The 10,843-nt window shown below is 40.2% G+C and overlaps 1 protein-coding gene across 4 annotated transcripts in view; it reads right to left on the bottom strand.

The window, feature by feature from the left end:
• unc5b (unc-5 netrin receptor B) overlaps nucleotides 1-10,843 on the bottom strand; it is a 58,378-nt gene that overhangs the window by 15,202 nt on the left and 32,333 nt on the right. For all 4 annotated transcript variants that reach the window (XM_025060854.1, XM_008322218.3, XM_025060855.1 and 1 more), the window contains exons 2-7: nucleotides 6,120-6,350; nucleotides 5,697-5,840; nucleotides 5,303-5,406; nucleotides 3,709-3,889; nucleotides 3,446-3,613; nucleotides 2,617-2,781 (exon numbers count right to left, since the gene is read on the bottom strand). In XM_025060854.1, coding sequence (XP_024916622.1) covers nucleotides 2,617-2,781; nucleotides 3,446-3,613; nucleotides 3,709-3,889; nucleotides 5,303-5,406; nucleotides 5,697-5,840; nucleotides 6,120-6,350 — 993 coding nt within the window. The remainder of the gene's footprint in view (nucleotides 1-2,616; nucleotides 2,782-3,445; nucleotides 3,614-3,708; nucleotides 3,890-5,302; nucleotides 5,407-5,696; nucleotides 5,841-6,119; nucleotides 6,351-10,843) is intronic.

The following is a 10,843-nucleotide window of genomic DNA, read 5'->3' as shown; positions in this document are numbered from 1 at the left end:
TCTTCAATCCAATAACCGGAAATGAAGCCTTTAATTTGATACTGAGAGTGAAAAATGCAAATTAAAAGGTCAAGACTGTTTGTGCAGCCAACAACACGATCCAGCAGATGGAACTCTCTGCACAGCTTAACCTGAAATTCATTTTTTATTTGCCCATTATTAATCACAGTCACAGACACTGATCTTTTTTTTAATGCTAACAAGAAAACTGAGCAGCATCAGTAGTAGCATATGATAGCACCATGGGAATTCAATGGTCTACATCAACTTTTAATGCCTCTGTGCCTGCACACACCAAAGGGGCTGTTAGGTTATATTATCTCAGCAGTCAGCCCATTCCTGTGTGGAGGAAAGTAATGACATCGCATAAAAAACTTTGATATGTTTCACCCTAGTTTTGTTGGTCAAAAATGAAAATGTCATTCACTGCAGAAAAAAACTTTTTTCAGATGTCAAGTCTCCAAATGTCTTTCATGTAACATTTGTTCAAATTGTGCATAACATGATTTTTTTCAAGTCGAAACTAATGTGATAAGTCGATAACAAGGGAGTGGATTTATTAATAATGTGATAAGTCGATAACAAGGGAGTCATTAAAAATGGAATGCTTTTTAAAGACAAACAAACATACAGCTTACACAGAATTTACAGCAACCATATCATGAACAACAGGCAGCTTTGTTGTGTTTTCACATAATCACAGACTTTCTTGTCTGCAGATGAATAATCCCTCGCTTCCCTTTCATCCACCCGTTGTTTTAAGCAGCTCTGCCTCCTGTGTTTCTTTCTCTGAGATGTTCATATTCAATCAATGTCAAAAGCATGTGATCAGCAACTCTGAAGCTGGTAATAAAGTAAAAATCTGTATATTCTTTTCTCGTGAGAACACGTTCAGAATATCAGTATCAATATGTGTGAGTCACCAGGTGGATTTATAATATAATGTCAGGTTACATCTTCTAATATCAAACCCCAAATAACCTTTATCCCCTGAGAACTGAACTCCTCTCACTTCTATACAGTGGCTTTCACAAACTACTGGGGCGTGTCCTGGGGTATTTGGTTGATTCCCAGAGGAATTAACAACAAGCAAAACATGAGAGGGATTTAATTATCTAAAGCATGTTAGGAATGCATGTAGTCATTATGGCTTCTGCACACACATGTGACTCCTTAATAATGACTTTAATATTGCCAGTGAAACAATCCTTAAGGAAAGCAGGAATCCTTAAGTTGCAGAGTGAACTGTACAACCTGTGCTGTACTTCAGATTTAATCAACATAATTTTCTGGAATCCAGACAACACTCATCGCTCGAGTCTCATGCCCAAAGTGTATTTGTTCAATCTGTCTGCTCAGGAAAAACCTATTTATGTCGAACTATCACCGGAGTGTTGAAGTTACAGTGCTGCACTTAATGTGTGGGTATGATTCCCTCCCCGTGCAAAAGTACTTACAAGGTTTCCCTGTGTGCATGGGCATGTTGGTTTGAGTCCTGTGTGTGTGTGTGTGTGTGTGTGTTTTAAGAGAGTAGACAAATGTCTCATGTCTCAATGGACGTGCGTCTCTAAAGGCTCTAATGCGCTGTCAGCTGGATTCCTCCGAGCTCATCACGGGCTGCACCCTGGGTGTCAGTGAGAGTCTGACTCACTCTCATATGCCTTTCTCTGTGCTAATTTCGACTCGGCCTTGTCATGCTCGCTTCCCTCTCCACAAGCTTCCTCAGCAAGTGTCTTCACTCGTTCACTTTTTCTGTATCCCCATCTGTGCTTTTAAGATGTGGATCGCCAGATTTGTCTACTTAAGAAGCTAAATTCTCACTTCGACATCTGTCTGTGATGCGTTTTTATCCCACTGTGCAACATTTACACTTTCACTGTGTTGCAATTACTAAACACGCCGATCACACTGCTCTGCCAAAGCAGTATTAAAATGCAATGCTACAGAGCTAGATTGCAGTATAATATTCAGCATTATATATATCTATATATGTATATATAGAGAGAGATATATACATATACATATATATATAAAATGCTAATTCTAATACAAAATCAAAACATATTTTGTTATTTGCACACACTAAAGCAAGTCAAGCTCAAAATTCCATCTAAAATACTTCAACTTTGGCTCAGTTGTTCAGCTTGTGTCAGACCAGCCTCACTGAACGCAGGGCAGTCTACAGCTGACAAGCTGACTGACACTATTGACAAATGGATTGCGAGGGACTGTAGACTGATTAATATGGTTGAGGAGACCAACTTCGCTGGATTTTTGAAAACAACTCTCTCAGCGAGGCCGGATGCACTGCACAGTGACTAAATTCCACCAACTCCATTTGGCCACATTGATATAGTTTTACATATTTTTCTGTGTTAAAGACTGGATTTGGATTAGTCACAAATGAACCAGGTGTGAAACTCATTCTGCTGTTATTTATCTTTCTGTTCAAGCTATTTACAAAAATGTTGTTTTTCTTTTCATCAGATATAGCAATGGTGACTTATCTAGATCAATCATGATTAATTAATTAAGAGCTACCCTGTGATTAATTACACACACACATTTTGACATTTACCATCCAAACCCATTCAAAATAAATGATTTGCGACTTACAGCGAGTGCACAGCCCCTCGGTGCAGTTTTTGCTCTCCATCATGTTGCCACTGCAATGCTTTCCTCCATTCCTGGGAGGGGGAGCTTGGCACTCACGACTGCGCCAGTGGGTGCATTCCGTCCCACAGGCCGACCACTTTGCCCACTCTGTCCAGCCTCCATCTACTGGAAAGATACAGTGGAGAAGACAGTCATTTCACAGCTAATAATCAGCTAAACAGCTTCCATTGTAAGGGAACAGGGCATGACCTTTGAATGCAGTACTATGAAAAAAAGAGAGTAGAACTGGAGTGCATACATTAACTGGACAAATGCCAGTCTTCAGTTATATTTAGGACGCAAAAGGTTCTCTGTTCTTTGGTGATTTAATGTGACAATTTGATATAAACAAGAAATTCTGGGCTAATTCAAACACAAATATACTTTACAGCCACAGCAGGGTCAAAAATATTATTTATATTACATTTCTGTCTATTGTAATAATTTCATTCTTAAAAGCTGTACCAAGTCTGACATTACTCCATATTTGTGGAATATGACCTATAGGGAAAATGTGTACATTCCTGAACTAATAAAAAGGTTGCAACTCAACTCTGGGCAGATGAAAAGATAACCTGGGCCAAAAAGACGTGTATTATTGAATTATTGGAAAAAAAAATTTACATAATCATTTTTCATTTTTAAAATCAAGGTAAATATATATATATGAATCTTACAATTATTTTTGACAATTTTAACATTAGGTAACTGATCAAGTAGTTTCACATCATTCCCGGTGCCATTTTTGTGGTTCCTCGCTGTGCAGTGTGATGTCACATATGTCAGTTACCTGGACAGAGTGTGGTGCAGGTCACTCTCTGAAAGGGTGGACCCTCACAAAAGGCACCTCCATTCAGAGGAGTGGGATTGGTACAGCTGCGCGTTCGCCTCTGCCAGCCACGCCCACACTGAGCGTTACACTCTGACCATTCTGTCCACGAAGACCAGCCTCCACTCACTGACAGAGAGACAAATGGATATTGGACAACACTGTCAGTAATTTCCTTAGACTCAGTGTAAGAGGAGAATTAAAGCAACAACCACATGTGCTACCATAAACAATGAGCGTAGCCGTGCTGCTACGTCTCTTAGCCACCACGTTACGAGCCACACAGGTGTAGTTGGCCGTGTCCGAGAGCCTGGCCTGCTTTATGATCAGGTCATTATCGATGGTGATGAGGAAGTTGGGGTCCTGCGAGGGGTCGATGACGTCCTCATTTTTTAGCCAGTCCACCTGTGAAGAAGCAGTGGTGAAAAGAATGTTGGTTCGAGCACCTAGAAGCTAAAACAATCCCTCAGAAGCCAGAGGTTTTGACTAACTGACTCTGAATAGGCAGGTGGGTTTTTATATGGTTTCAAATTAGTCAAAGATGCCGTAAGTATTTTACAAGGAAATCTCTATCAAATAAGAAAAACTCTCTCAATTTCACAGCAACCACGGCTAAAGACGTGTCATACTTTAATTATAAGGAAGAAAAGCGTGGACAGTGAATGAACATAATCTAATTCTGAGTTCATTTATTTCCCCTGCTATCACTTCATATTTGAGTGAGGAATTTTCCACAAAGTTTTGTTAGTTGCCTCGAAACAGTGCTTCACTTTTATTAGTCATCATTATGTGTGAACATTAAAAAACATGCTGGGTTTGATCTGCCTCTCTGGAGGAGTAACAAAATCAAGTCCCTTCAGTCTTTTAGTTTGAAAACTTTTTAGCGTTTCATCCTTCCTTCTCCATCTCTCCGTCTCTCAGCTCTCCAAACCAGCATTGTAAACTTTAGAAAAGATAAGCGTGTTTGAATTGATTCCTATTGTATAAGCTGATATTTGTTTTCCTTCTCTTCTTCTTCTTCTTCTTGGCCTTTTTGGCTTACGGAGTTGTCTTTTTCTGAGGGTAAGAATGTGTGTGTGGATGTTATTATCTCATATTATAAGTGCTTACACCCTTCACTGCACATTGTTTTTTGTTTTTGTAATTTGCACAAACGACTGAGTTGTTGTGGTGTTGTTTTTACTCGTATATTACGTTTTTAAAACCTTTTAATCTAATGTTTTTGGCTCAGGTCTGCAGCTATCGTTCTGCAGATGTCAAATGACTCTGCAAGCACTTAGTGTCTGTCTGTGTCTCCTTTATTTGCCCTGTTCTGGAGCACAGGTGCAGAAAGAAAGAGAAGGATGAAACTGTGTGTTTGCTTATTCTCCGCAGAGCAAAACTTAAATACTAGAAACCCATTGTTATTATTGTGCCTTGGGTTTGGACGCATCACAAACACAATCTTTTTTGACCAGTAATGTTCATGACTCACTAAGTCCAGATGCAGATCAGTGTCCCTAAATTGGTTACCACATATTTTATTATTAGATTATCAAGTCTGATCGTTGAGATGCTGTAAAACTATAAATCTATCTTTTTTAATTTTTATCTCCTATTTTTTAATAAAAAAGAAAAAAACAATTAAAATGAATTATTTATTAGCTGCTGTTTTTGCTTTTCTTTTATATTGTTTTCTATTAGAACACAGCAAAAAACATAAATGTGAATCTAATAGTCACTGAAAACCTCTCATTGACAATAGTTATATAATGATAAAAAATGAAACACAGAAAGAGCCATGTGATAGGAGTGATTTTGAAGAAGTGACATATGTACCTCAGCAGCAGGCATGCCCTCTGGGGGGCGACACTGCAGTAGCACCTCCTGTTCCAGCTGCACCTCCCTCCCCAGTGGCTCCTGCTCAAAGTTTTTCCTCAGGTCTACAATGGGCGAGAGAAACGCAATCAGCAAATAGTGGCAGCACACACACACACGCAAACATGCTAATAGCCATAAACACACACACACACACACACACACAGCAAAGCTGGGAACTCTTTAGCTCCTGTGATTCGTCCTTCAACTGGACATTGGTTAAATAGGGTTCTGTCTTGTTACAACCTGGTTTTGGCTTCGTTTAGGACGACTGTTCCTAGGAAATAAATCCAAAGCCAGAATTGGTCCTAAATGAGCACACACACACACACACACACACACACTCAGTACTGACAGGCGATGCGAACATAGGCGCGGTTGCTCTTCGTGGTGCCAGCAGAGCTCCAGGCGACACACTGGCACCAGTAGTCCTCCAACCCAAACAGCTCCTCCACCTGTGTCCTCGACACTGAGATGTCCACTTCCCTCACAACCAGACCTTTGACCAGAGCGAGAGAGGGTGAGAGAGAAGGAAAGCGAGAGAGAGAGGGGAAGAGAAAGCCAGTGAGCCATATTTTTCACAGTGCATATAAATAATGCATTGGCTTCAGGCCAAAAGCAGTAAAAGTGCACATAAAATGCTACAGGAGCTAATGGATTATGTAGTTGGAAATTATGTTTGTAATTGAGTGTGATGTTTATGTCTGTGAAATACAAGGTGACATTACAGTGTGTGTAGTTGTGTTTACAGTACAAGTGTGTGTGTGTGTGTCATCACCTGTGCCCTGGTCCAGACTTTCTCTGGTGACGTGATCGTTCTGATTCACCCACTCTCCGTTGCATTTGAAGTAGATCTGCGTGGCCGGCGATGCTCGGCACCGTAGCTGCACCGGCCTGTTCTTCACAATGAAAGCGTCCTCTGGTTCTAGCAGGAACTCTGGGAGAGGTTCTGCTGGTGCCGACGGGAGGGAGTCAGGTAGAACCTCGGCATCGCTGTAGTCAGTGCTCTCTGAAAACAAAACATTAGGATGATGAGGATGGTTGTCCTTCAAGGGAAAGGGCTAACTGTAAGGAACATTAAGCAACGGAGTCAGTTTCCGTTCACAGTTGGTTTCCTGCTCTGTGGTTGATCCTGCACTCTGACCTTCCTAATGGAAAAAAAAGAAATATACAAACGACAGACTTACCTCATGGCAATTAATAAGATATAAACAAGAACGCTGCCGCGAGCTAATGTGTTCGTGTCATTCATGTTGCACTGTGCAGATGTGTTAACGACATTCATTTTACCAAGAAAAGATTCCAAGAAAAGATTTATTATGCAAAATTCCCTGGGGCTCAAATGCTCCTCTTATAAAACTAAAGGCTGGAATTAAGTGGTAAACAACATACATACACTTCATACAGAGCAAACAAATTAAACAAATGCCATTGTTTAATTAGTAATTAGTTATGAAGGGATCTGAAGGGATTTTTTTTTACAAATTTAAAAGTAACCTCAGAAATTCTGAAAGCTGTGACAAAATATGCCAAAATGGAAGAAAAGTTGATAACTGCAAAATTTAAAAAACAATTAAGGTTGAAAAGTATTATTAATCTATTTAAGACATGGTATTAAAAACACACTAAAACAGATCAAACTAGCCAAGGGATAGTGCTATTATATTAAAAACAACACCTTATACTTTGCAAAATATAGGAAAAGTAAACCTTTTTAAATAAAGGTTAAAGTTTAGCTAACTTATTTTCAACAGACTCAAAGTTACTAAAACTGTGCTACATGTTAGCCAGTGCGGTAAAATTTTGTTTAAGGCTACCAAGAAATAGCTAACAATTGTCTAAAAATGGGTAACAGATTACATAACCTAACAACCACTAGTAGTCAAATGTTGGACAACAATAGCTAAACTAACTTAATTGACAAACCTTTACGGACTAAAGTAAGCAAATAACGAAGAGCTAAAACTGCAGATAATATCTAACCCAATAACCAATAAAAAGACACCTACTGCATTTGAAAACCAACATGACCAACCAAGTTTTCATCAGAAGTTCTGGGTCACTTTAAACAATGGCACATTAAAGCAGCTGTGTTTATGTTTTTCCAGCAGACATTTAAGCTGCTGTGAGTTTTCCCTAAATTAAAGCAGGGACACTGTGACATTTCCACCTCCTTGTGCTGCCACTAATCTGGTCAGTGCAAGCCTCTCACTGCAGTCTCCACGGATGAGTCTGCGTCTCTCAGCTGGACAGGGAACTGCTGACCTTCTGTGAACAGGTCCTGTTGATCGCACATTTATCCCCTGACATTTACGATGTGACACATCCCTCTTGGCTATGTTGCCCCTAGCTTCTCCTGACAGGAAGGACACAATATTCCTGACCTCTTCACTCGGACGTGTTATTCTGATAATGACGGACAGATCCCAGGCAGTATATTAGGGCTGCCATGTTATTGGTGACTGTAGTTTTCAGGGAAATGAACAGATTTATGTGGCAGCAGTGACAGCTTCAGGACACACTGAAGTGTTTTAAAAATGTTGAGGACCAGCACTTATCTTTTGACTTCCTGTTAGCTGTTCATTGTTGCTGTCTCTCCCATCTTTTGACTAATAAGTAAATATTTGATGTTCACGATTATCCACAGAAACATTATAAAAGCCTGCAACATTCATATGTATTTTGATTTTCAGATATTTGAGAGCACATTTTCATTGGTCAATTTAACTTTGAGCTATGTGACACACAGGGATTCGGGAATGGAAATCAAGCGAATATTGGCGAAACAATTTTATAAATAAATCACAGTCCACTCTGGACAGTCCTCTGACTTTTTTACCCACTAAAAAGAGAGACAAGTACATATCCTCGGACACTGCAGGTACAGTACAGTCCTCTCTATACTGATTCTCATACCTTTCCTCCAGCAGTTGTTAATGTCAATAGACAACAAACTTCAACTATGACTTACACCTGTCTGTTAAGACCATGATGCAAGTTTAACCATAACTCAGGAGTGTCCATCAAGTTGATGGTATTCTGGTGTACCTCAGCCAGACAGCCAGTGTGGAATGTGCCCTGTAGCAGACAGCAGGACTGCAGCGTCCACCGCCACGAAGCATGATGCTAAGAACGTAACGCACAAACACTGCACACACATTCAAGAGTACACTCATGTTTCAAAGGCTAAAAGTGAAATGTTTCCTCTTCCTTTATGCAGCATCTTAAATATCAATCTCTTATCGTCACTTTCTGGCTTTCCCTTTCGGGTAAATCCAGGTTCTCATAAATTGTTAATAGGTCTGACCTTCCAATAAAACTTTCTTCTGCTTATGAAAATGATCTGAATTCAATATGCATTAAGGAGAGCAGTGCAGCCGATTGACAGGGTTGGCTCCACTCAGTAGTAAAGGTATGGGCCATGCTGAGCCCTCTCTTCTCCTGCACTCTCTTTTCTTGACATGCTCAAAAAGATGAGAAGAGCTCATGGGTAATTGTGTGTCTCTTACACATAAGTCCCACAAGGCTGCTCTTTTTGAGTTTCTGTCCTTCACTTTTGGATGTGTGAGTGTAGAGGCAGCAGCAGCCTCCCCTCAGATGACATTCCGGCCAATTTGCAGCGTTCAATTCGCAAATCAGTTACAGCCACAAGTAGAGAACAAGGAAAACTACTTAGAAGGATAGCTTTGCATATTTTTAGGAACATGAGCATTTCACCATTCTTATCCTATTACTGTGACAGATTCTGGCTGAGACATTAGGGCAAAGAAAAGAGGATAGGGAGCATCAAAGAAGAGGGAGAGAAACTTGTGAACGGATTTACACAGAGGCCATTGTAGTTTCTGAAGGCTGCACTATCTTCACTTTTAGGGATGGCACCACGACTCCTCCAAAATGAAGACTCTCTCTGCTGGCTCTTCTACAAACACACATTTGCTCTTATGATATCACCTCTTCTACCGTCTGCTGTATCTATTCACCAGCCTGTGACCTCACACTGACCTGTCACTGATGCACCCTGCAGTCTCTCCACCTCGTCATGACTGTTTGTCATCAGATCATCACACAAACATGTGCACGCACACAGTACAGTTAGTAGCACATTGCATTAAAGTGAACTAAAAACGAATTAAAGATTTTAATACAATGGCTCAGATGGATCTCAAGTCTTGAGAAAAGCAGATATGAAAAACTTCACACTTCAGACAAACATTAATTATGTCCTTATTTTAAACATAAGACTAATTCAAAAAGTAACAACTATATTTCTTTATTCATTTTTTTCTTTTATTAACGCTTATTCCAAAGGCTTTATTTTGCACTACACATTTTAGTCTTTTTTGCCTCATTTTGCCTTCTCCAATATTTAAGTTAATGTAACTTTGTAATCTCTTCATTATTTTTTGATAGATTACCTTTAGAGACTTTGGGTTTAACAGAAGCTGCAGTAACGCTCACCCAGCAATAAATTTGATATAAAAATTGATCAGCAGTTTACTGTAGCATTATTAGCATGTACATTTTTCTTAATTTTGTAAAACTTTCTCCCATGTCATCTGACCTGAGTGACATAAGAAAAGAAACGCTTCGATAACATTAAGTAAAAACCACAGTCCCACACAATGTTAATGGGATTTAATTACACTGCAATAAGACCAAAAAAAATGTGAGTAAATGCAATTTAATTTTTGTGAAAAGCTTAGCACCACAAGATGAGCAGCTGGTTCTCAGCTGGTATTTTCACATGATTAAATCTGCCCCCCCCCCCCCCCCACACACACACACACTAACTCTTTAGATCAGTTTGAACACCCCTGGACCTGAGCATCTGGACCCAATGATTGTGTTTGTGCTACATAATCATGTTAATTTATTAGTTTGTCAAGTTGAATGTATGTGAGTTGTTGTACCGACACTGACACTGACAGACATGAGAAATCCCTGTTAACATTAATGCTGCATAACTAGCAGAAACAACACTCTGATTGTGTTTGAGCTGATATGTACGCCACCTGCTGACAGGTTCACATTTACACTTAAAGTCACGTTCAACCACTCAATTAACCATGTACAACAGTCTGAGTGGGTGTTCGGGCAGGTAAACACACACAGTCATGTATAATGAACAGTAAAACATCTTGGAGTGACGCTGAACCATGACGCTGAACCACAATCATCGTGGAGCCGCTCTCCCACTCCTCTCCGCCCTTCCTCTTTTCTCCCTCCTCACATCCCTGTGCTCTCCTCTTACTAAGCTGTCGCCTCCAGTCTTTCAGACTTTAAATTCTCTGTCAATAACCAATTGTGTTGCCCGTCCCCACCCCTTCACCCCCACTCACTCCCTTTGTCCGGCATTGATCGCCCGGTGTTCAAACATCGGCTGAAAAACACAGGCTGTCACTCTTCAAGCGCAATGAGAGGGGGCACTGTGATAGAAAAAGGGAGGCAACAGAAGAATGGCAGCAGAGACAGACAAACAGAGAAAGACAGAGGGACAGACGG

This window comes from Cynoglossus semilaevis, chromosome 12, assembly GCF_000523025.1.
Source record: "Cynoglossus semilaevis isolate Cse_v1.0 chromosome 12, Cse_v1.0, whole genome shotgun sequence".
Lineage (NCBI taxonomy): Eukaryota > Metazoa > Chordata > Actinopteri > Pleuronectiformes > Cynoglossidae > Cynoglossus > Cynoglossus semilaevis.
This window is presented reverse-complemented; position numbering and strand designations above follow the sequence as displayed.